The sequence below is a fragment of the Myotis daubentonii genome, chromosome 2 (genome assembly GCF_963259705.1).
Source record: "Myotis daubentonii chromosome 2, mMyoDau2.1, whole genome shotgun sequence".
Lineage (NCBI taxonomy): Eukaryota > Metazoa > Chordata > Mammalia > Chiroptera > Vespertilionidae > Myotis > Myotis daubentonii.
The window spans coordinates 106,886,904-106,914,304 of NC_081841.1; the positions used below are offsets into that span (position 1 = coordinate 106,886,904).

Here is a 27,401-nt window from a genome sequence, read left to right on the forward strand (position 1 = left end):
TGTTCTGGTAAACATAAACATGGGGGTAAGAAAGAGAAAGGAACTACATGTGGTTTACTATTGCTAGATTATAGCATGCAAAGTAAAAAGGATCGATGGAGCAAGGTAGAAGAAATAGGTAAGGGGAGATCATGGAAGATCCTGTGCCTGAGAGTGTTTTGGTTAGAGCTTATGGCACAGATATGAGGTGGATTTGATGACAACTAGACTGGAGATAGGGAGACCACTTATGAAGCTGATAAAATAGCTCAGATGCGAGATTAGAGCTTCAACTCGGCTAGAAGTGCTAGGTATAGAGAGAAGGGAGGAAATGTAAGAGATATTTAGGACAAAACGTCAAGAAATTGGGAGTGGGGGTGGGGGTGAAGGAGAGGAAAGAGTGTGATGCTCAGGTTCCATCTCAGATTAACTAAGTGACTGGTGGTACCACCTATGGGACAGGGATATAAAAGGAGGACTGAGGCAATTGTACATCCAATGAGTCAAACCTTCTGCCTGCTGGTCAATAGCCAAGTCTGCCCACTAGACCAGCCCAGGTTAACGACATCTTGCAGGCAGTTTAATATGAAAATATAGAAGAGATTGGCGGTCAGAAGAGAGATCTGAACTGAAGGTATAGATGTGGTAGTCATCAGTGAAAAGCCAAGAGTTCAGGAAACCATCCCACTAAGAGTATATTGGGGAGGGTGGAGCACCATATTTATCACTCATTTGGAAAAAAAGGAAAAGGAAGGTATAGTTTTTTAATATACTTTCAAATGCTAATTTCAAGGGAGGCATGAATCAGACAGCTTTGTTTATGAAGAGCTCTTCACAAACCAGTGTTCCTCTATTGAATTACAAATTATTAGATAAAAGAGAAGACAGTTTATATGTTATTTGCCATGTTGCAAAGATAGGTTTACTCTTCTTATTCTTCCAGCAAGTATTAACAGGATCCTTAGAATCCATCTTGGCTCAAAAAAGAGAAGACAAAAGAGAAGACATACAATGCAACTCATATGTCTTTTTCCATATTAAAAAGGAAATTAAAGTTCTACTTTAGAAAAGTAAATTATGTGTTACATAGAAAAGTAAATTATGTGTGTGTCTATATTAGATAACTGTTTTTAAATTTTGTAAATTTAAAGTGAATTTCTCCTTAATTATTTTAAATCTAGGCAAGTTTTAAATACTGTACAAGCATGTACAATAATTAAAACTTGCCTAGATTTAAAAGAATTAAAAATAAATTCACTTTAAAGCTTAAAAATGTATGTACATAAAGTACTCTAATATTTTATTAAAATCATTACCTGAGAACATTTTAAACCTAACTCTGGAGTAGGTATTTGTTTTTAACAGGCATCTGTGTGGATACAAATAGTCCTTGAGAACTTTGGTTCTATTGTTTGTAAAATGAGGGAGCTGGGAATGAAGATGTTGGGTAAATCAACTCTACAAAGAAAACAAGAATCATCAACTTGCATTTCAAAGGGGAAAAAACCTTTAAATTCATGTCAATTTTTAAAAATGCTCTTGCGATCAGATTCCAAAACAGCTGTCTTCCATAATACATTTTAGGAGTACTAAGAAGTTTTGTAGGTTCTCTCATATGCTTTACTTTATAACACTCTGGATCTTTTGGTTTCAGTAATTTTGAGGGAAAATCTTTTACCTCTTTAACATGAGAACCATTACATTGAGATTTTTCCTTCTCTTACTTAAAAGTATGTCTTTACTCTCTTTCCATAGCATAGCAATAGTAAGAAAATTTCATTTTTTATAGTCCATGTTGAAAATATTTATTGAGCATTTTTATGCAAAACTTACTATTTTATATACACTGTCTTATTTCATCTTTAAAATTAACCTGTTATATCTTCAGTCCCACAGATGAGAAAAATAAGATGCATAAAAGTCTATTTACTTGACTGTGGTCCCACCATACATTGTAGAATTGGCATTTGAAACCAGCTTTACCCAATTCCCAAGCCTGTTCTGGTGTGCATTTTACTTCTGAATATGCCCTTCTACTTAATTAGACAACACTTTAAAGGAAGTCTTAATCTTTTCTATAAGAAGAACTTCCCAGATGTAGACACATAAAGTTATTTCATCCATACAACCACCTATACATACCTTGTAGTAAAGTTTCATTTGTCCTATTTTAGTTTTCCACGATACTAAGCTTGTGCTTAACTACACCACATATAATCAATTGTTTTCTTTGGGGGATATAAAATCCATCCTTGAACTAACTACAGTAAAAATAATTTTTTAACAGCTGCTAAATATGTCCAGGGAACTGAGTGACTTAAAGAAAAATCTGAAGGAGGCCACTGCAGCCATTGCAGCTGACCCTCTTTATATAGAGGGTGTGTGGTCTGAACCAACCTTCACAACAACCGAAGCAGCCATCCAGTCCATGCTAGACTGCCTGAAGAACAATGAACTTGGCAAGGCTTTACATCAAATCAGGGAATGCAGGTAATTATATTTCCTCTAGAGATGGTTAAATGAAATGCATGCCTAATAATTACTTTGTCATGGTTGGTAACTAGATCATTACAGAAGGAATATCTGGATATTTTATATACCTTCTTCAGACCTCTGCTGTTACCATGGCAGAAACATCAGATTTCAGAACTTATATGTTAAAAGTATTGATGTTGCTTCTGGTCATTTGTCATCCCTAAAATGTTGATATACTTCAAAGTAGACCCCAACAAGAGGTCCAAGATGGCAGTGGCATAGGATGATGCTGAAATCGCCTACTCCCACAAGCACACTAAAATATACACCTATAGAAAGGGAAATTATTCCTGAGAGACAGCTGAAGACTGATTGAACAGCTTTTGAACACAAATGAGAGAAAGACAAAATAGAGAAGACTAGGGGAGCTCTTTGGTATCTGTAGGAAATCTCCAAGATCAGAGGTGTTGATAAGCAACAGTGTCTTTGTCCTCCTCCACCTCCATAGGGAGATGGAAGCTCTGTCAGGGTGCTTTGATCTGGTTGGGAGATTATAGCAATGTGTGCCCATCCCACTGCCCAGAATTCTATTTCAGCTCTGAACAACAGGAGCAAGAAGGAGCCACGGGGCTTCACGACACATTCCTGGCCTCCCTGCCTGGATCCAATCTAGCCTAACAGGCTAACACCCCAATAAATATCTGCCCAGTTCCAATCAGCCTGCCAAAACTACCAGGCACACAGCCAACACAGGTTTCTCCTACACAAGGCCACTTTCTGTACAAGAAATGAGAGAGAGGTCATATAGAGCAGGCTAGGGAACCACAGGAGCTCTCCAGGAACTGTAGGAATTTCTTCAGGGTTGGAGGTACCTGTGAGCACTACTATACATGCCTGGAGATGCTTCAGCTTGGTAGCCCAATGCCATAGGCACCAGCTCAACTCCAACTGGCCTTCCAAATTAACCCAGCACACAAACAGCCTATACATAGGTAACTTCTACATAAAGCCACTTTTTCAAGAATGGGAGAGATGGATATTTCATCAAATTTATACAAATAACATAGAAAGTCAAACAAAATGAAAAAATAAAAACAGAAGAATACCTCTCAAATGAAGGAACAATAAAAAACCCTAAGGAGTTGGAGATAAGTCATTTGCTTGATAAAGAATTCAAAGCTATAGTTCTAAGGATGCTCACCAAACTTCAGAGTGGAATACAGGAACTTAAAACTACAACAAAGATAAAGTATAATAAAGGCCCAAAGAGAGCTGAAAAATACAATAACTGAAATGATAAATACACTAGAAGGAATCAACAGCAGATTAACATACAGAAGAATGTATCAGTGACCCAGAACACAGACTAGTGGAAATTAATCAGAACAGCAAAAAATAAAACAGAATTTTTTAAAATGTGGATAATTTAAAGAGCCTGTGAGACAAAATCAAGCTCACAAACATTCACATTATAGGCATTCTAGAAAGAGAATAAAAAGAGAAAGGAACAAAAACATTATTTGAAGAAATAATGGCTGAAAACTTTTCTAACCTGGGAAAAGAAACAGTCATTCAGATCCAGGAATCACAGAAATCTCCAAACAAAATGAACCCAAAGAGGCCCACACCAAGACATATGGTAATTAGAATGGCAAAAGTTAAAAACAAAGAGATACTCTTGAAGGAAGCAAGAAAAACACAAGTTATAAACAAAGGAAACCACATAAGGCTATCAACTAATTTTGCAGCAGCAACTTTATGGGCCAGAAGGGAGTGGCGGGATATCTTCTAAAGTATTGAAATAAAGGAACCTACAACCTAGATTAATATACCCAGCAAGGTTATCATTCAGAATTGAAGGAGAGATAAAAACAAGCAAAAAGTAAAGGAGTTCATCACCATTAAATCGTTTTTACAATAAATGTTAAAGATCTTTAAGAAGAAAATGGAAAGCAATAATCATAAATTAGAATATATAAGAAAAAAATTTCACAGGTAAATCCAAATATTAAATAAACACAGCAAATCATACATTTAAAAAGCTACTATAAAGGTCAAAAGACAAAAGTACCAACTCAACTCAAACTAAAATTAGTTAGGAGATTCACAAAACAAAAATATATAAAATGTGACCTCAAAAACAGAAAGTGTGAGAGGCAAGTCCAAGATGTTGGTGTTGGAAAACACTGATTTAGCCCCCTCCCAATAACATATTGAATGTACACCTATATTTAGAGCAGTTTCTCCTGAGAGACAACTGAAGGCCAACTGAACAGCTTCTACACAACAACCAAGAGAGATACCACATAGAGAAGACTGAGACCTCCAGAGCTCTCTAGGAGCTGAGGGAACTCTCCAGAACCAGAGGATGGGGAAGCACCATGGGTTACATCTCCCTTTGCATTTGGAGAGTGCATTTTAGCTCTGTCCAGGTTCTCTAGTCAACCTACAAACCCACAATAGCACATCCACAACCACCCTCCCATAGTTAGAGATAAAAGGATGCCATAGCATGTATCCTTCCACAGGGCCCTCCACCCAGAGATTGATCCAGTGGATCTAGCAAAGCGCTGCAATACCATACAGAGCAGTACCATACAGAGAAAGAACACAGATACTGGAGCACTGCTTCATGCAGGCCTGCCTCACCCAGAAAGAGTATGAAAATAGTAAGGTGCTGCCGTGTGAGTGCATAGGGATGCCCTGTCCAGAGAAATTGTGAAACCAGTGGGGTGATGCAACGAGTGCACACAGGACAATCCCACCCAGATCCAGTCCATGCAAAGACACTTAAGGAAACAGGACCACCTGTCCACACACCTGGAAACCCCACCCAGATCAGAAGGGCAAAGGAAGCACACACATATGGCTTCCCCAACTACATTGTGGCCATGGATAGGCAGAAAAGCACAGAGCTAATTCACATGCCTGTACACCAGGCTGTTCCACTCAGAACACACTACTTCTGGCCAATTGGCACACCAGAAGTAATTTGTGTGCAGCTAGACTATAACCAGCCTGCCAAAACTATCCAACACAGAGCCTTCACCAGAGCCACTTCTTCAAGATTAGGAGATAGCTATTTCATAACTCACAGGAACAAACACAGAAAGTCAAACAAAATAGAGAGACAGAAGACTATGCCCCAATTGAAGGAACACAAAACCACAAAGGAAAAAATCTAATAAAATGAAGATAAGTAATTTGCCTGATAAAGAGTTCAAAGAAACAATCATAGGATATTCAAATAACAAGAGTAGGCCCTGGTTGGGTAGCTCAGTTGGCTGAAGCATTGTCCTGTACACCAAAAGTTTGCAGGTTTGATTCCCAATCAGGGCACATACCTAGGTTGTGAGTTTGATCCCCGATCAAGGTGCATATGGGAGGCAACTGATTGATGTTTATCTTTCACATTTCTCTCTCTCTCTCTCTCTCTCTCTCTCTCTCTCTCTCTCTCTCTCTCTCTTTCTCTTTCTTTCGTTCTCTCTCTCTCTAATAATCAATAAACATATCCTTGGGTGAGGATTAAAAAAATGAGAATAGAAAAGAGGAATTAAGAGAGAACTTCACCAAAGAGTTAGAAAATACAATAAAGTACAAATAAGATATGAAGAATACATAACTAAAATAAAAAATATATTGCTAGAAATCAACAGATTACTTAATTACCTGTATACAGAATAGTAGATATCACCCAATCAGAACAGCAAATTTAAAAAAACTAAAATAAGGATAGGCCCTAGCTGGTTTGGATCAGTGGATAGAACATCAACCTGCAGACCAAAGGGTCCTAGGTTCGATTCCAGTCAAGGGCACATACCTCAGTTGCAGGGTCCTCCCTAGCCTGGGCCCTAGTCAGGGCTCATGCAGGAGGCAACCAATCGATGTGTCTCTCTCACATCAATGTTTCTCTCTGTCTTTCCCTCTCTCTTCCACTCTCTCTAAAAATCAATGGAAAAATATCCTCAGAAGAGGATTAAAAAAATAAATACGTAAGGATAGTATAAGAGACCTCTAGATCAAGATCAAGTGTTGTAACCAGCTCATTATAGGGATTACAAAAGGTGAAGAAAAAGAAAAACACATAAAATATATTTGAAGAAATAATGGCGCCGGCCAGCATAGCTCAGTGGTTGAGCATTGACCTATGAACCAGGAGGTCACGGTTCGATTCCCTGTCAGGGCACATCCTGGGTTTCAGCTCAGTCCCCAGTGGGGAGTGTGCAGAAGGCAGCCAATCAGTTATTCTCTCTCATCATTGATGTTTGTATCTTTCTCTCCCTCTCCCTGCCTCTCTGAAATCAATAAAAATATATAAAAAGGAAAAGAAAAGAAATAATGACTGAAAACTTTCCTAATCTGGGGAAGGAAACTGACATCAAATCCAGGAAGCAAGGAAAGATCCAAACAAGATGAACACAAAAAGGCCCAAATCAATGTATATTATAATTAAATTGGCAAAGTGAAAGATAAATAGATAATCTTGAAAAAGAAGAGCCCCAACTGGTTTGGCTCAATGGATACAGCGTCAGCCTGTGGACTAAAGGGTTCCGGGTTCGATTCTGGTCAAGAGCACATGTGAGGGTTGCAGGCTCGATCCCCAAAAGGGGGCATGCAGGAGGCAACTGATCAATGATTCTCTCTCATCATTGATGTTTACATCTCTCTCTCCCTCTCCCTTCCTCTCTGAAATCAATAAAAATATATATATTTTTTTAAAAAAAGGAAAGAGGAAAAATGAGTTATATGCAAAAGAATCCTATAAGGCTATCAACTGAGTTCTCAGCAGTAACTTTAAAGGCCATAAGGGAGTGGCAGAACAACGTTAAAGTGCTGAAAGAAAGGGACCTACAATCTAGAATAATTTACCCAGCAAGGTTATCATTCAGAATTCAAGGTAAGATAAAAGAGTTTTCAAGACTAGCACAAACTAAAGAAGTTCACCACCCCTAAATCTTTATAAGAAATATTAAAGGGTCTTCTTCATACAGAATAGAAAAAGCCATCACCAGAAATAAGAAACTACAGGAAAGAAAAAACCTCACTGGTAAAGGCAATCTAATAAACACATACAATGAGCACAGTGAATCAACCACTTAAAAAGCTTAAATGAAGGTTAAAAGACAAAGGTAGCAAAATTAACTACAGCTACAATACAGAGGGATACAGAAAATAAAAATATATAAAGCATGATGTCAAAAACAAAGCATGGATGAGGGAGTGAAATGCAGTGCTTTTAGAATGCATTGGATTTAAACAGCTATCAGCTGAAAACAGACTGCTATAGATATAAATGGATATATATGGACCGCATGATAGCAATAAACAAAAAACCGACACAACATAAACAAAAAAGTCAATAGAAAAAAGAAAAAAAAAAACTCGAAAGAAAACCAGGAATTCAAAAGGAAACAACAAGAAAAGAAGAAAGGAACAGAGAAACAACAAAATGTCAAAAAGCACATACCTATAAGTAAATAAATGTATCTGACTAAATGCTCTAATCAAAAGACATATAGTGACTAAATGGGTTTAAAAAAAAAAAACAAGACCCACCCTGGCCAATGTGGCTTATTTGGTTGGAGGATCATCCTGTGTACAGAAAGGTTGCCGGTTCAATTACTGGTCAGGGCACATACCCAGTTAGTAGGTTCAATCCCCAGTGGGGGCACATATAGGAGATAACCAATTGATGTTTCTCTTATTTCGGTCTCTCTCTCTCCCTCTCTCTCTCTCTCCCTCCCTCCTCTCTCTCTGTCTCTCTCTCTGTCTCTCTCTCTGTCTCTCTCTCTCTCTTTCTATTTCTCTATCTCTCTTTTTCCCTTACTCTCTCTCTCTCTCAAGTCAGTAAAACATATGCTCAGGTGAGGATTAAAAGAAACAAATACCCATCTATGTGCTACCACAAGAGACTCACTTTAAATCAAAAGACACACTCAGACAAAGTGAGGGATGGAAAAAGATATTCCATTCATATAGAAATAACTAGAAAGCTGGAGTAGCAATACTCATTATCAGACTAAACAGACTTTAACACAATGTAAAAAGAGACAAAGAAGAACATTACATAATAATGACATGGTCATTCCAAGACTAGGATATAACATTTGTTTATATCTATGATATATCCAACATAGGAGCACCTTAGTATTTAAAGCAAATATTAATGGAAATAATGGCAGAAATAAACAATCACACATAATGATTGGGGACTTTAACATCACACTTACCTCAATGGATAGATCATCAAGACAGAAAATTAATAGTGAAATAATGGCTTTATGTGTTACATTAGGAAAGATCCACTTATTGGATATTTATAGATCGTTTTATCCCCACACTGCAGAATGCCCATTTTTCTTAAGGACACATGAAACATTTTCCAGGACAAATCATATATTAGGACACAAAACAATGCTCAAAAATTCAGAAAAAGTGAAATTATATCAAGCATATTTTCCAAATATAATGGCATGAAACTATAAATTACAGGAAAAAAACTGGAAAGAACGTAAGTATGTGGAGATTAAATAGCATGCTACTATACAATCAATGGATCAAACAGGAAAACAAAAATTACCTTGAGACAAATGCAAATGAAGCACAACTTTCCAAAATTTATGAGATGCAGCAAAAGCAATTCTAAGAGAGAATTTAAGTTATACAGGCCTATCTCAAGAAATAGGAATAGTCCCAAATAGATAATATAACTTTATACTTAAAATAACTAGAAAAAGAACAACAAAGTAGAAAAAAGGAAATAATAAAGATCAAAGGAACAATGAATAAAATAGAGCTTAAAAAATAGAAAAGAGCAAAGAACTAAGAACGGATTCTTGGAAAAGATAAGTAAATTGGCAAACCTCTAGTCAAGATAAAGAGAGAGGGGCCTAAATAAATAAAATCAGAAATGAAAGAGGAGATATTAAAACTAACAACACAGCAATACAAAGGATCATTAAAGAATACTATGAACAATTAGATGCCAAAAAAATTGGACAACCCAGAAGAAATGGATAAATTTCTAGAAATATACAAGACTAAACAAAAAATGAAAAGAAAATATGAACAGACCTATTACTAGCAGTAAAATTAAAGCAGTAATTTAAAAAATCCTAACAAAAGCCCAGGACCAGACAGCTTCACAGGTGAATTCTACCAAACATGTTTTGTTTTTAAGAAGTAATACCTATCCATATCAAGGTATTCAAAAATACTGAAGAGGAAGAACATTTTCAAGCTTATTATACAAGGTCATCATTACCCTGATACATAAACCAACAAAGACACTAGCAAAAAATGAGAATTACAGGCTGGTCACAGCGATGAACATAGATGAAAAAATTTCTCAGGAAAATATGAGCAATCTGAATGCAAAAATACATTTAAAATATTATATACCATGACCAAGTGGGATTTATAACAGGTATGGAAGGATGGTTTAATACCCACAAATCAATTAATGTGATACAGCACATAAACCCACAGCTAAAAATCATATGATAATCTCAAAAGATGAAGGAAAAAAAGCAATTTACAAAATTCAACATCCATTTATGGTTTTAAAGAAAACTCTCAATAAAGTGGTTAAAGAAGGAACTTACGTACCACAAAATGATAAGGATGTACATGAAAAGCTCATAGCTAACATGCTAGTTGGTGAAAAGCTGAAAGCTTTTTCTTTAAGATCAGAAATAAAAATGCTGACTCTCACCACTATTATTCAATATGCAAGGTGGGCAAAAGTAGGCTTATGTTAGTTGTATGGCAAATAATATAATAAGTAATAAACAATAATACAAGAATAAACTCTGTGTTTCACATACTCACAACTGTAAACCTACTTTTATCCCACCCTGTAGTATTGGAAGCCCTGGCCACAGAAGATAAGAAAAAGAAACAAAGGGCATCTATATTGGAAAGAAAAAGATAAAATGGTTGCTGATAGTAGATGATATGAAACTATATAAGGAACACCCTACAGACTCCACAAAAAGTCATTAATAAATGGATGCAGCAATATAGCAGAACACAAAATTAATATACACTAATAATGAATGATCAGAAGGACAAATGAAGAAGAAAATCTCATCTACAATTGCATCAAAAAAATAATATACCTAGGAATAAATTTAACCAAAGAGGTCAAAAGACCTATACTCTGCAAGCCATAAGATTGAAGAAAGGTATTCAAGAAGGCACAAATTAATGGAAGGATATACCATGCTCATAATTTGAAAAGATTAATAACATTAAACTTACCTTACTACCCAAATCAATCAAAGCAGTTCTTACTAAAATTCCAATGCCATTCTTCTCAAAACTATAACAAGTAATCTTAAAATTTATATGGAATCACAAAAGACCCCAAATGCCAAAGAAATCTTGAGAAAGAACAAAGTTTAAGGTATCATGTTCCCTATTTTGAACTATACTACAAACAAATATAAATCAGATATAAGGTGGTGGCAGAGTAGGTGGAAGCTTCACTCACCTCCTTTCAGGACCTTGGAAGTAAACTAAAACATATAGCAATCAACCAGAATAATCAACTGAAGACTAGCTGAAGAGAAGTCTTGCAACCAAAGATTTACAGAAGAAGCTACATGGAGACTGATAGGAGGTACAGACACACAAAAAGGGCTGACCTACTCCTTTGAGCCGCAGCTGAGATTCCAAGGGATATCTCAGGTGCAAAAGATCCTGCTAAAACACATGGGGTCTCAACCCCAAGCTGGGCTTCTGAACCCAGTGCACCAGAGCCAGGAAGAGGTGCCCACATAACATCTGGCTGTGAAAACCAGTGGGGATTCTGTCCACCAGAGAGAGATGGAAGTCTGTTAGAGACACAGGTGCCCTTTTAAAGGGCTAATGCACAAAACATCATTTGCAGCCACTCTGGGCTCTGGTGGAAGGAGGGTGGAGCAGACTAGAGTCATGTGAGGAGAGCCTTATGTTTGTGGTTCTGAGGAAAGAGTTAAGGGACCAGCCCACAGGACTCCCTGTGTTGAGTCATTCTACTGCGCAGCAGATGCCATCTTTCTTGGGTGGAGCATGCTCCTTCATTGGGTATCAGCTTGAGGTGATGCAGCAGCCTCACCATCTGGTCTCCCTGTTGATTCACCATGTGGAGCTTCCACCCTCCTAAGAAGTCAGCTGCCTGGGCCAGGGTATAGAGATCTGGGCAAACTAAGGAGGTATCAGTGACTGAATTATGTGGCTTAGGGGCTGGGGGCCATTCCCCTTACTTTCCTTTGAACTTGACTAGTGCCACCCCCTCACAGGAGATCCATTAGCTCTACTTTCTGGGCTCCTGACTGCCCCACCATCTCAACTCTTGATGGCTCCACCCTGCCAAGGTCTGCGCAGAAATGAAGACAAACTGAGTACTGCTAGAGGCTCTTCTAGTGAATGAGCCTAACAGGCAGCTGGCAGGTAAAGGCAGGGGGAGGCAGACATCAGGGTTTCTTTTGCTGACCTGTCCCCAGGTCAGTACTGGTAAAAGTCATCCTTGGTGTGCAGCTTAGTCCTTCCTGCACACACCCAGGTCCAGTAGAGCCAGTCATGAACAATGTATTACTTTGTAGCTCCAAACACGTTGCCCAAGGCCAGTCACAGGCAGTGTCTGACATTAGCCTGCATCAGAGACCCTCCCAAGAGGCCCCAAAATGAATACACCCAGTGGCTAGCTTCAGACTACATCAGAGCAAGATCCAATTAGTTTCATGAGTGGCATATTCAAAAGGATATTTCAGTAGGCACAAGACCCTGCAGAGGCAAATCCCACTCTGTATGGTCAGAACCTCATACACTGTGATCAAGGTAGATCTTCACAATCAGCCAGGCTGAGGGTCAGCCTCAGAAATTAATGGTCCAATTGCAATCAAGATTCAATTACATCAGGAGGGCCCACATAACACACACATGGGACATTCCTATAGCGCCCACCATAGGTGATCAAGGGGACTGTGCCACAGGGTTCCACAGGACACCTATTGCATAAGGCCAACCTACCAAAACTTAGAGTCATAACAGATCTACCTACTACATAGAAACAAACACAAAGAGGGAGCAAAAATGGGTAGACAATGAGACATCCCCAAATGAAAACAGTAGAAATCTTCAGAAAAAGTTCTAAATGAAATGGAGGCAAGAAATTTACCAGCTATAGAGTTCAAAACAGTGGTTATAAGGATGGTCAAGGAACATAGGGGAAGAACAGATATCAATGAGAACTTAAAGAGATAGTAAGCATAAAATAGGATATAGAAACCATTAAAAAAAGAACCAGTTAGAAATGAAGAATACATTAGAAGAAATATATAGTAGGATGGATAAAGCAGAGGATCAAATCAGCAATTTGGAAGACAAGGTGGAAGACAACAGCCAATCAGAGCAACAAAAAGGGAAAAAAGAACAAAAATGAGCATAGAATAAGGGACCTTTGATATAACAATGAAGCACAACAACATCTGAATCAGAAGGAAAGGAGAGCTAGCAAAAAAATGAGAACCTATTTGAAGAAATAATGACAAAACTTCCCTAATCTGGTGAAGGAAAAAGACACACAAGCTAGGAAGCACAGAGCATCCCAAACAAGATAAACCCAGAGAGGCCCACACTAAGACACATCATAATAAGAATGTCAAAAATTAAAGACGAAGAGAGAACCTTAAAAGCATCAAGAGAAAGACATTCATTACCTACAAGGGAGTTCTGATTAAGACTGTCAGCTGATTTATCAACAGAAACATTTCAAGCCAGAAAGGATTGCCATGAAATGTTTATTTTTTTAATGTATATTTTTACTGTTTATAGTATTACAGATGTCTCCCATTTTCCCCCCTTTTATCCTCCTCCTCCCAGCCCCTACACACACCCCAGGTCTTCACCACCCTATTGCCTGCATCCATGGGCTATGCATAAAAGGATATAAGTTCTTTGGTTTCATTCTTCTCGTCCCCCCATCCCCCCATCAAGGTATGCCAGTCTGTTCCATGCCTCCATGCTTTGGGTCTTATTTTGTTGGTCATTTTGTTCATTAGATTCCACAAATAAGTGAGATTGTGTGATATTTGTCTTTCTGGGATTGGTTTATTTCACTTAGCATAATATTCTCCTAGTCAATCCATGCTGTCTCAAAGGGTAATATATCGCTCTTTTTCACAGCTGAATAGTATTCCATTCTGTAAATGTCCCACAGTGTTTTTATCCATTCATCTACTGATGAGCACTTGGGCTGTTTCCAAATCTTAGCTATTGTAAATAATGCTGCTATAAACATAGGGTTGCATATATTCTTTCTGATTGATATTTCAGGGTTTTTAGGTTATATTCCAAAAGGTGGGATTGCTGGGTCAAACAGAAGTTCCATTTTTAATTTTTTGAGGAAATTCCATACTGTTTTCCATAGTGACTACACAAATCTACATTCCCATCAGCAGTGAACTAGTGTTCCCTTTTTTCCACATCCTTGCCAGCACTTGTTTGTTGATTTGTTGATGGTAGCCATTCTGACAGGTGTGAGGTGATATCTCATTGTGATTTTAATTTGCATTTCTCTATTGATTAGGAACTTTGAGCATTTTTTCATGTCTCTTGGCTATTTGAATGTCCTCTTTGGAGAAGTGTCTGGTCAGGTCCTCTGCCCATTTTTTAATTGGATTGTTTGTCATCTGTTTGTTGATTTGTATGAGTACTCATATATTTTGGATATTAATCCCTTATCAGATGTATCATTGGCAAAAATGTTCTCCCATACAGTGGGTTCCCTTTTCATTTTGATGGTGGTTTCTTTTGCTGTGCAAAATCTTTTTATTTTGATACTAGAGGCCTGGTGCACAAAATTTTGCATGGGGGGTCCCTCAGCCCAGCCTGCACCCTATCCAATCCAGGACCCCTTGGGGGATGTCTGACTGCTGGTTTAGGCCCAATCCCACAACTGGCACTCAGACATCCCTCTCACAATCTGTGACTGCTGGCTCCTAACCGCTCACTTGCCTGCCTGCCTGCCTGCCTGCCTGATTGCCCCTAACCACCCCTGCCTGCTGGCCTGATGCCCCTAAAAGCCCTCCCCTGCCAACCTAATCACCCCCTAACTGCTCCCCCTGCTGGCTTGATCACTTCCTAACTGCTCCCCCCTGTCAGCCTGATTGCCCCCTAACTGCTCCCCACTGCCGGCCTGATCACCCCTAACTGCCTCTACCTCGGCCCCTGCCACCATGGCTTTGTCCGGAAAGACGCCCGGAAGGTCTCCGGAAGATGTCCAGTCTAATTAGCATATTACCCTTTTATTAGTATAGATAGTCCCATTTGCTTATTTTCTCCTTAGTTTCCTTTGCCCTAGGATATGTATTGGCAAAGATTCTGCTACATGAGATGTCTGAGATTTTACTGCTTATGTTTTCTTCTATATTTTTATGGTTTCATGCATTACATTTAAGTCTTTTATGCATTTTTAGTTTACTAGTATTTTTGTGCATGGTGTAAGTTGATGGTCTAGTTTCAACTTTTTGCATGTGTCTGTTCAGTTTTCCCAGCACCATTTGTTGAAGGGACTGTCTTGATTGCATTGTATGTTCTTGCCTCCTTTGTCAAATATTAATTGACCATAATGGTGTGGTCAATTTCTGCAGTCTCTGTTCTGATCCATTGGTCTATATGCCTGTTCTTGTGCCAGGACCAAACTCTTTTGGTTTCTTTTGGTTTGTAGTATAGTTTGATATCCATTATTATGATCCCTCCAACTTTGTTCTTCTTTCTCAAGCTTGCTGCAGCTATTCGGGGTCTTTTATGGTTCTATATAAATTTTTGGAGTATTTGTTTAATTCTATGAAGTATGTCATTGGTATTTCAATAGGGATTGCATTGAATCCATAGATTACTTTGGGTAGTATAGACATTTTAATGATGTTAATTATTCCAATCCATGGACATGGTATATGTTTCCATTTTTTTATATTTTTCTCTATTACTTTTTTCAATGCCCTATGGTTTTCCAAGTACAGGTCTTTTACCTCCTTAGTTAAGTTTATCCCTAGGTATCTTTTTCTTGTTGTTGTTGTTGCAATAGTAAATGATATTGCTTTTTAGTTTCTCTTTCTGAGAGTTCATTATTGGTGTATAAAATTGCCATCAATTTCTGGATGTTGATTTTGTATCCTGCTACCTTGCCAAATTAATTTATTAAGTCTAGTAGTTTCCTGGTAGAGACTTTCTTTAGGGTTTTCTATGTACAATATCATGTCATCTGTGAATAATGACAGTTTTACTTTCTCCCTTCCAATTTTGATGCCTTTTATATCTTCTTCTTGTATTATTGCTGTGGCTAGGACTTCCAGTACTATATTGAATAAGAGTGGTGAAAGCAGACATTTCTGTCTTGTTCCTGTTCTTAGGGGAAATGGTTTTAGTTTTTGCCCATTGAATATGATGTTGGCTGTAGGTTTGTCATATATGGCCTTTGTTATGTTCCAGTATGATCCCTCTATTCCCACTTTACTCAAAGTTTTTATCAAAAAAAAAGGGGGGTACTGGATTTTGTCAGATGCTTTTTCTGCATCGATTGATATGATCACGTTACTTTTATCTTTCATATTTGTCCATGTCATATATCATAGTTATTGATTTGCAAACTGATGAAATTGAAGCAGTAATTTAAAAACTGCCAGCAAACAAAAGTCCTGTACTGGATGGATTTACAGGAGAATTTAACCAAACATTCAAAGAAGAACTAATACCTATCCTCCTCAAACTATTCCAAAAAAATTTAAGAGGAAGGAACACTTCCAAGCTCTTTTTATGAAGCCAGCATTATCCTAATTCCAAAACACTACCAAAAAAAGGAAAATTACAGGCCAATATCCCTGATGAACATATATACTAAAATCCTCAATAACTATTAGAAAACCAGACCCAGCAATGTATTAAAAAGATCATAACACCATGATCAAGTAGGATTTATTCTGGGGCTGCCATGAATTATTTGAAGTGATGAAAAGCAAGGACCTATAAGCAAGAATAGTTTACCCAGAAAGGTGAGCACTCAAAATTAAAGAAGAAATAAAGAGCCTCCAAGACAAGAAAAAGTTAAAGGAGCTTGTTAAGACCAAACCACCATTACAAGAAATGTTGCAAGGCCATCTTGTATTTTGTGCAGTATCCATGTGGGACTGCAAATTGGTACAGCCACTATGGAAAACAGTATGGAGATGTCTTTAAAAAAAATAGACTTACCATATGACCAAGCAATCTGTTCTGGGTATTTATCCAAATAAAACTAAAACACTAATTTGAAAAGATATATGGATACCTGTGTCACTACAGCATTATTTAAAATAACAGTTATACCCAGCCTGTGTGGCTCAGTGGTTGAACATTTACCCATGAAGCAAGAGGTTGCTAGTTCGATTCCTGGTCATGGCACATGCCCCAGTGCAGGCTTGATCCCCAGTAGGGGATGTGCAAGAAGCAGCCAATTGCTGATGTTTCTCTCTCATCATTGTTTCTATCTCTCTATCCCTCTCCCTTCCTCTCTCTCTAAAAATCAATTAAAACATATTAAATAAATAACAGTTATGAAAGCAACCTGGGTATCCATCAATAGATGAATTGATAAAGGAGATTTGGTATATAAACAGTACAATGGAATTTTACTCAGCAATTAAAATAATGAAACCCTGCCATTTGCAACAACTTGGATAGACCTAGAGAGTATTATGCTAAGTGAAGTAAGTCAGACAAAGACAAATAGCACATGATTTCATTTACATGTGTAATTTTTTTAAATCAAAACAAATGCACAAACAAAACAAAGACTTATAGAAACAAAAAACAAAGAGGGGAGGGATGGGTGAAATCGTGAGGGGAATATAGTTAATAGTAGTTTGATAACTTTGCATGATGACAGGTTATTACTAGACTTAGTGTGATAAGCATTTAGTAAGATAGATAAATGTCAAATCACTATGTTGTATACCTGAAATTAATATTACATTATATGCCAACTATACTTTAATAAAAAAAATTCACACACAAAAAAAGGCATGGAGGGGGAGGGAATGTAGTCCTTTTAGAATATATTCAAATGTTAATGACTATCAGCTTAAAATTGACTGTTATAGATATATAATTATCTACACTAATAAAAGAGAAAAATGGTAATTGGCATACGGCGCTACCCTTTTCATTGGCTAATCAGGGCTATATGCAAATTAACTGCCAACTAAGATTGGCAGTTAACTGCCAACAAGATGGCGGCTAATTTGCATATGTAGGCACAATGCAGGGAGGCGAAAGGGAAAGCATGAAGAAGCCCCCTGCCACTGACAGTGATCGGAAACCCAGGGGGGAGCTAAGAGCTGGGGGGCAGCCATGATCGGAGAATCAGGTGCCTTTTCCGCCCTGGCCAGTGATAGCAGGAAGTAGGGGTGGAGCCAGCGATGGGAGCTGGGCACGGTCGAAGCTGGCAGTCCCGGGAGCTAGGGGTCCCTTGCCTGGGCCTAAAGTGGAGCCCACGATCGCGGGGCCGCTGCAGCTGCGGGTCCCCGCTGCCCGGGCCGGACGCCTAGGCCAGAGGCTTTAGGCCTGGGCAGGGGCGGAGCCTGCAACCGCGGCGAGCTGGGGGTCCCCTGCCCAGGCCTGACACCCTTGCCGGAGGCCTCAGGCCAAGTCAAGGGGCTGATCCGGTGATTGGTGATCGGAGGGTGATGAGGGTCAACTCCTCTGGCCGAGGCATCAGGCCTGGGCGGGGGGCGGAGCTGGGGATTGGGGGGATATGATGGTCCCCTTGCCCAGGCCTGAAGCCTGGGTCAGAGGCATCAGGCTTGGGCGGGGGGTGGAGCAAGAGATCAGAGGGAGATGGGGGTCCCCTGCCCAGGCATGATTCCTGGGCCAGAGGCCTCAGGCCTGGGCGGGGGCCAGAGCCAGTGATCGGGGGGAGATGGGGGTCCCCTGTCCAAGCCTGACACCTCTGGCAGAGGCGTCAGGCCTGGGCAAGGGGCCGATCAGGTGATCAGAGGGTGATGGGGATCTACGCCTCTGGCTGAGGCATCAGGCCTGGGCAAGGGGCAGAGCCAGCAATTGGAGGGGTCTGGGGGTCCCCTGCCCAGGCCTGATGCCTGGGCCAGAGGCATCAGGCCTGGGCTGGGGGCAGAACCAGTGATGGGGAGAAATGAGGGTCCCCTGCCCAGGCCTGACACCTCTGTCAGAGGCGTCAGGCCTGGGCAAGGGGCCGATCCTGTGATTGGAGGGTGATGGGGGTCAACGCCTGAGGGCTCCCAGTATGTGAGAGGGGGCAGGCTGGGCTGAGGGACACTCCCCCCCCACACACACACACACACCCAGTGCACGAATTTCGTGCACCGGGCCCCTAGTATATATATATATAAACCTCATGGTAACCTAAAACCAAAAACTTACAAAAGATACACAAAGTATTAGGAAACCAGAATTCAAAAACAACACTAAAGAAACCAGCAAAACACAAGGGAAGAGATCAAAAGAAAAAAGAAACAGAGGACTATAAAAATCAAACAAGAAATTGATAAAATTATGATATGTATCTACCTATTAATAATAACTTTACATGTAAATGGATTAAATGTTCCAATAAAAAGACAAAGGGTGGCTGAATATGGTACATATAAGAGACTCACTTCAAATTGAAAGACATATAAAGGCTGAAAGTGAAAGGATGGGAAAAGAATTCCATTCAAACCAAAACAGAAAGCTGGTTTAGCAATACTCATATCAAACAAAATAGACTTTAAAACAAATAATGTAAATAAAGACAAAGAAGAACATTACCTAATTACCAATCCAAGAAGAGGACATAATAATCATAAATATCTACACACCCAATAAAATAACACCTAAAAATATAAAGCAAATATTAATGGACATAAAGGGAGAAATTCTCAGTTATATAATAACTAGAGGCCCAGTGCATGGATGGGGTCCAGCTGGCCCGCTCCGATGGGGATCCATTAGGCCGGGCCAGTGGGGGTGAGGGGCCATGGGAGGTTGGCCAGCTGGCCCCACCCCTGATCAGGGTGGGGAGGCGATCAGTGGCCCGGATCAGGCTGGTTGGCTGCCGCAGTGCACCTCATAGCCACTGGTCATTCTAGTCATTCTGGTTGTTCCATTGTTCTGGTCGCTGGGCTTTTATATATATAGACTAGGGGCCCAGTGCACGAAATTCATGCATGGGTATGGTCCCTAGGCCTGGCCTATGATCAGGGCCATCTTCCCCAGCTGCCCACAGCCAGCCCCACCACCCACCCCCAGTTCCCTGTTCACCTTTGGGTGATAGGTGCTTGACGGCCAGGGGAAGGGACCGAGAGGTTGGCTGTTCCTGCCCACTTGCCAGCTCCAGCCCCACAGCAGGTGGCCATCAGGCAATCAGAGCCTGTCGGTCAGGAAAAGGGACCAAGAGGTTGTCAGTGCACCTCATAGTGACTGATCCAGCAGTTGTTCTGGTCCCTCTGCCTTTAGGGTCAATTTGCATATTACCCTTTGATTATATAGGCCAGAGGCCTGGTGCATGGGTTGGGACCAGCTGGCCTACCCTGAAGGGGGTCCCAGATTTGGGTGGGGGAGCCCGCTGGGGGCGAGGCTACTGGAGCAGGGGCCGCGGGGACGAGGCCGGCCTGGGTGAGGAGCTGCCCACAGTTTGGAGGCCGACCACACCCCAGATGGGGGGAGGATCCCTGCTGGGAGGTGGGGCCTGTCTGGGCAAGGGGCCAGGAACGGTTTGCAGGCCAGCCAAGCCCCTGGCTTTTGTCAGGAAGGACATCCGGAAGACATCCGGTCTAATTAGCATATTACCCTTTTATTAGTATAGATAGTAGGGGATTTTAATACCCCATTCACATCAATGCCTAGATCATCCAGAATGAAAATTAATAAGGAAGTGATGCCCTTCAATGTCAAATTACACCAGATATACTTAATAGACATTTATAAAATATTAATGGCCTGGTGTATGAAATTCCTGCATGGGAGCGGGGGGTGTCCCTCAGCCTGGCCTGCACCCTCTCCAATCTGGGACCCCTGGAAGGATGTCCTACTGCCGGTTTACAGGGATGGGGCCTAAACTGGCAGTAGGACATCCTTCTCGCAATCCAGGACTTCTGGCTCGTAACTGCTCACCTGCCTGCCTGCCTGCCTGATTGCCCCTAACCACTCTGCCTGCCAGCCTGCTTGCCCCCAGCTGCCCCCCGCCACTGGCCTGCTTCTCCCAAAATGCCCCCCACCAGCCTGATCACCCCAAACTTCCCCCCATGCCAGTGTGCTCGCCCCCAACTGCCCCCCCTGCTGACCTGCTCACCCCCAACTGCCCCCCCTGCTGGCTTGCTCACCCCCACCTTCCCTCCCCATTGGCCTGCTCACCCCCAACTACCCCCCTGCTGGCCTGCTCACTCCAAACTGTCCCTCCACAGTCCTGATCACCCCCAAACTGACCCCCACTGATGGCCTGCTTGCCCCCAACTGGACCCTCTGCTGGTCTGATAACCCCCAACTGTCCCCTCCACCGGCCTGATCACCCACAACTGCCGTCCCATACTGGTCTGATCACCCACAACTGCCCTCCCCTCTTGGCCTCTAACCGCCTCTACCTCAGCCCTGCTACCATGGCTTTGTCCAGAAGAATGTCCAGAAGGTCTCCTGGAAAGTTTCCCAGTCTAATTAGCATATTACCCTTTTATTAGTATAGAGGCCTGGTGCACAGGTGGGGGCTGGCTGGTTTGCCCTGAAGGGTGTCCCGAACAGGATGGGGTTTCCCTTGGTGCATGGGGTGACCTGGGCAAGGGGCTGAGGGCTGTTTTCAGGCTGGCCATACCCCCTTCAGGGTGGGGGTCCCAGCTGGGGTGCCTGGCCACCTTGGGTGAGGGGATGATGGCTGTTTGCAGGCTTGCCAGGCCCCCCAGGGAGGACTCTTACTCCATAGGGGTGTGGCCAGCCTAGGTGAGGGGCTGAGGGCCGTTTTCAGGTTGGCCACGCCCCCCAGAGACCCAGGTCCCCAGCCACTCCTTGAGTGGAGCCCAGGGCCGACTGGAAGCCTGGGTCGCCCCCAGTATCCCAGGCCCCCAGCCACTCTCCTTCAGTGGCAGCCAGGGCAGGCAGGAAGCTTGGCTTCCTCCATCACCAGGGGCAACCCAAGCCTCTAGCTCTGTAGCCACCACCATCTTTGTTGGGTTAATTTGCACATTCACCCTGATTGGCTGGTGGGAGTAGCAGAGGGATGGTCAATTTGCATGTTTCCTTTTTATTAGTGTAGAGTAGAGGCCTGGTGCATGAAATTTGTGCACTGGGGGGGGAGGGGGTTCCTCAGCCCAGCCCATGCCCTCTCACAGTTCAAGACCCCTCAGGGGATGTAGAAGTGCACCAAGCAGCAGGCAGCCAGGGAGGAGCCCGAATCAGGGCCAGGTGCCACGCCGCTTGCGCTCATCCCGGCCTGCTGCTACCACTCGATAGTGCTGCTGCAGAGTCAGGAGAGGCTCCTACTGTGGCAGCTTCTGGCTGAGCAGCGCTCCCCCTATGTGAGCGCACTGACCACCAGGGAGCAGCTCCTGCATTGAGCGTCTGCCCCCTGATGGTCAGTGCGCATCATAGCAACAGGTCATTCTGGTAGTTCTGCCGTAACAGTCACTTAGCCTTTTATTATATAGACTAGAGGCCCGGTGCACAAAAATTTGTGCACTCGGGGGGGAGGGGGGTCCCTCAGCCCGGCCTGTGCCCTCTCGCAGTCTGGGGCCCCTCGGGAGATAACAACCTACTGGCTTAGGCCTGCTCCCGGGTGGCAGATGGCAGGCCCAATCCCTAGGTGCAGCCCCTGGTCGGGCTCAGAGCAGGGCTGATTGGGGAGTTGGGGCGCCGCCCCCTGTCATGCACAGAGCAGGGCGGATTGGGAGGTTGTGATGCCACCCTCAGTCACGCTCAGGGTAGGGCCGATTGGGGGGTTGGGGCTTTATATGACACACACACAGCTAATATCATACTCAATGGTGAAAAGCTGAAAGCCTTTCTTCTAAGATCAGGAACAAGACAAGGATACCCACTATTACCACTTCTATTCAACACAGTATTAGAAGTCCTAGTCACAACAATCAGACAAGAAAAAGAAATTAAAAGGATAAAAATTGGAAAGGAAGAAGTACAACTCACAATTTGTAGATTACATGCTACTAAAGACTCCACCCAAAAATGATCAGAACTAATAAATAAATTCAGTAATTTGCAGGATACAAAGTCAACTCAGAGAAATCTGTTGCATTTCCACACACCAATCATGAATAATCAGAAGGGGAAATTAAGAAAACAATCTTATTTACAGTTGCATCGAAAAATATAACATTTTTAGAAATAAATTTAATCAAAGAGGTGAAAGACCTGAATCCTGAAAAACTATAAAATATTAAAGAAATCAAAAAGGGGTACAAATAAATGAAGGAATGGATTGGAATGATTAATAAAATATCCTTACTACCAAAAGCAATGTCCAGATTCAAAACCAAAAATAGCAATAGCATTTTTCTCAGAACTAGAACAACTAATCCTAAAATTTATATATAACTATAAAAAACCACAAATATCCAAAGAAAGAAAAAACAGTATGAAGTACTTTCAAGCTATGCTACAAAACTACAATAACCAAAATAGTATGATACTGGAATAAAAACAACTATAGAAATCAATGTAATAGAAAACCCAGAAATAAACCCATGCCTATATGGTCAATTAATCTATCACAAAGGAGGCAAGAATATACAATGGGATACGAACAGTATCTTCAATAAGTGATGCTGGGAAAATTGGACAGATACATGCAAAAAAACAAAATTAGACCACCTTCTTACACCATATGCAAAAATAAATTCAAATGAATTAAAGACTTAAATATAAGACCTGAAACCACAAAACTCCTAGAAGAAAACATAGGCAGTAGATTCTCTGACATCAGTCTTAGCAATATCTTTCTAGATATGTCTCCTTGGTATAGAGCAGTGGTTCTCAACCTGTGGGTCACGACCCCTTTGGGAGTCGAACTACCCTTTCACAGGGGTCGCCTAAGACCATCGGAAAACACATATATAATTACATATTATTTTTGTGATTAATCACTATGCTTTAATTATGTTCAATTTGTAACAATGAAAATACATCCTGCATATCAGATATTTACATTACTATTCATAACAGTAGCAAAATTACAGTTATGAAGTAGCAACAAAAATAATTTTATGGTTGGGGGTCACCACAACATGAGGAACTGTATTAAAGGGTCGCAGCATTAGGAAGTTTGAGAACCAGTGGTATAGAGCAACCAAAGGAGGGGAGGGGGAATGGGACTACATCAAACTAAAAATTGTGCAAGCAAAGAAAATCATCAACAAAACACAACCTACTTAATGGGAGAAGATATTCACAAATGATACATCCAATAAGGGGTTAATATCCAAAATATATAAAGAACATGTAAACTTGAGACCAAAAAAACAAACAATCCAATCTAAAAATGGGCAGAGGACCTGAATAGATATTTTTTCAAAGAGTACATACAGATGGCCAAGAGACCTATGAAAAGATGTTCAATATCACTAATCACCAGAGAAATGCAAAATAAAACCACAATGCCATACTCCCTCACATCTGTCAGAATGGCTGTCATCAAAAAGTCAACTAACAAGTGCTGGCAAGGATGTACACTATTGGTGGGACTGCAATTGGTGAAGCCACTATGGAAAACAATTTGGATGTTCCTCAAATAATTAAAATAGAACTACCACATGGTGATGAAAAATTAAACTTAATTAAAATAGAACTATCATATGACCCAGTAATTCCAATTCTAGTTATCTAACTGAAGAAATCCAAAACACTTATTCAAAAAGATATATGCACTCCTATGTTCTTTGCAGTATTATTTATGACTAGAGGCTTAGTGCATGAAATTTGTGAATGGTTAGGGTCCCTAGGCCTGGCCAGCAATCATGGCCAATCAGATTCCCGCCTCTCCTTCTCCCCTCCCCCTTCCCTCACCACCCACACACTGCCACTGAGCCATTCCCCCTGCCTACCTGCCTCCCTGCCTCCTCCTTCCCTTGCTCCCTCAGAGCCCCACCACTGCCGCTGATCACCTGCCGTGTTCCTCACCACCCCCTGGTGGTCAGCACACGTCATAGCGTGTGATCCAACTCCCAGTCTCCAGGTCAAACTCCCGAGGGTACACTTTTCATATTAGCCTTTTATATATATAGATAGCCAAGATATGGAAGCAATCCAAGTGCCTGTCAATAGATGAGTGGATAAAAAATTGATGGTACATAGACACAATGGAATATTGACCATAAAAAATAATGAAATCTTGCCATTTTCGACAACATGGATGGATCTAAAGGGTATTATGCTAAGTGAAAGAAGTCAGAGAGTAAGACAAATACCATATGTGGAATATAAAAAAAAATGAATAAACGAAACAGACCCATAGATATAAATAACAAACTGATTGTTGCCAAGGAGGAGGGGTATAGGAAATGGTTGAAATAAAGTATATTTAAAAAAATGAAGTATATACCCCAACATAATTTTGAAATCTAATATTTGAATGTATCCTTTTGGGTGTTTTACCCCTATATTTTGATAGTATATTCACATATTCATTGGAATCATGATATAGCAAATAAATGTTTTAAATTATCAGATTCCAAGCTTATACTTTAGATATTTTTTATCAAAGCCAATAATATTTAATATTAATAATTTATGGTGATGGTTTCAGAACTTTAGATTTGTGAATTGTATAATGTGTGAATTTTATCTTAATAATGCTTTTTTATAAATAAAATATTCTTATACTAACAGACTCATAATTTCTACTCTTTATGACTAATAGTGCCTATAACCTGTGCTCTTCTTTTTTTGAATGCAGAAGTCTGTGGCCCAATGACATCTTTGGAAGCAGTTCTGATGATGAGGTCCAGACACTACTGAATATATATTTCCGTCATCAAACTCTAGGACAAACAGGTACTTACGCTTTGGTGGGGTCTAACCAGAGCCTGACCGAAATCTGCACCAAGCTGATGGAGCTGAACATGGAGATTCGAGATATGATTCGCAGGGCCCAGAGTTATCGAGTCCTCACTGCTTTTCTTCCAGACTCCAGTGTTTCCGGCACTAGTCTCTGACAGGAGCCCCCTGTCACCCATGGGTCCCAAGATGGGTGTGCTGCCATGCTTGGGTAACATCACTCAGTATCTTTTCAGCCTTCAGAAGACTTGGTCAGACTGTTCTCCCTCTTGTTACCTGTTGGACTTTTTCTAAAGGGGATGACAGAACTTCCAACATGTAGCAATACTAAGAACCAAGGTAACATAAAACATTTGAGGACAGACTCCATCTGCCATGCTATGTAGCACAAATGTGTTATTTTACTGAGCAAATGCAACTCACTACTGAAGAAGTGACTTCTATTGCATACCAAAGTCGACTACCTTGAACAATACCCTTCCTTTCTAGAAACTACTTTAGATTGGCAAAAGTGCAATGTTCCTTCACACACAAAAAATATTATAAAACTTGTACATATTCTTTCCCTTTATTTTTCCTTTCTTTTCTTTCCTTTTTTGTGTGAACTGAGGATGGGACAGGCAGAATGAAGCTGGCCATTGAAAACTAAAAGATGGTCAAAAGCTGACAGCCTGTATATGTGAAAAGGGAATTGTAAATGGACAATTTAATGTACACTGTAATTTGAATACAATTACTATACCTAAAAGAGCTGCTATGAAGTACCTTTCTTATGTTGCTAGGCTACTGTTTCTTAAAACCATGGATCTCTTTGCAGGGGTCTGTGATTAGGACCTTATTACCAAAAATTGTCCAGATAAACCTTTTTTTATGGATCTTGGCTGCTTTTTACTAAAAGGTTGCTTTTATGAGCATATTTATACTACAGAAGGATGAGTGTTAATTTTAACCAACTTTGCCATTTTGTAGAAGAGAGTTAAAAACATTCACATGATAAATCCCAAGTCTTTTTCACCTGTCATGCATGCATATTTTAATATCTATTTGGATAGCCAGAAGTAGAATTATAAAGGTAAAATATGAGTTATCACTTTGTTCCTTAAGAAATGTCATACTTTATTTGTAATATTTATCTAAAGGGCCATTCTTAAGTTTTCTTCCTTAAACTTAATGCTGTCAAGTGTTAGATATGTGCATGTAAACCTGTTGCACATCAGAAACATATTCAAAGTTTATCTATGTAACTTATTTGCTCTATAAATACATTTAAAGTTTTTGTGATGTAATTTTGGTTGGTATTCTGTTCAGAACTACTTTTAGACAAAAAAAAAAATAGAAAATACAAAACACATATTGACCATGAACTTTATTTCTGATTAATGAAGATTTTTGCCTTTAACACACGTTACAGTTTTAGATGTGGGTTGCCACAGTGGTAGCCCCAAGGGGAACCATTTATGTGTTTCATAAATGGCAGCCATTGGGGTTGTTCAGCAAACACAGTGGCCTTGGGAAGCAGGGGGTATTTATGACCTCTTTGGAAATGGACACAAAACAGAGCCTGACTTTCAACCAGCTCTCTCTGTAATCAATAAAAGAGAGAAATCAGAAGAGAGTTCCAATTGTCTATAGACTATCATTCATTAGGTTGTCACCTTTAAAATTTTTAAACAGACTCTATAATGAACAGGAAAAAGTAGTAGGAATTTTAATTCTGTCACCAATACCCATCTATTTTCCACCACACTTGTAATACAGGGACAGAAAAATAAATAATTATCTAATTTCTATCTTCCTATTCATATTTATTAGACTAACAAACATCCCCTGCTTCCCTTACAGCTGAGGCCTAAATAGTAATTTTCTAGAAATATTCTGCTGTAGGGAGTCTAACCCAGGATTTTGTTGTTGTTGTT

At 40.6% G+C, this 27,401-nt stretch overlaps 1 protein-coding gene across 12 annotated transcripts in view; it reads left to right on the plus strand.

Annotated features, from left to right (window-relative positions):
- Positions 1-26,854, plus strand: part of FRY (FRY microtubule binding protein) — a 608,287-nt gene extending 581,433 nt beyond the window's left edge. For 9 of the 12 annotated variants that reach the window (XM_059684112.1, XM_059684109.1, XM_059684111.1 and 6 more), the window contains 2 exons: positions 2,267-2,469; positions 25,385-26,854. In XM_059684112.1, coding sequence (XP_059540095.1) covers positions 2,267-2,469; positions 25,385-25,643 — 462 coding nt within the window. In that variant the 3' untranslated portion in view covers positions 25,644-26,854. The remainder of the gene's footprint in view (positions 1-2,266; positions 2,470-25,384) is intronic. The other 3 variants (XM_059684113.1, XM_059684114.1, XM_059684115.1) reach the window with 1 other exon arrangement.
- Positions 26,855-27,401: the final 547 nt, after the last annotated feature.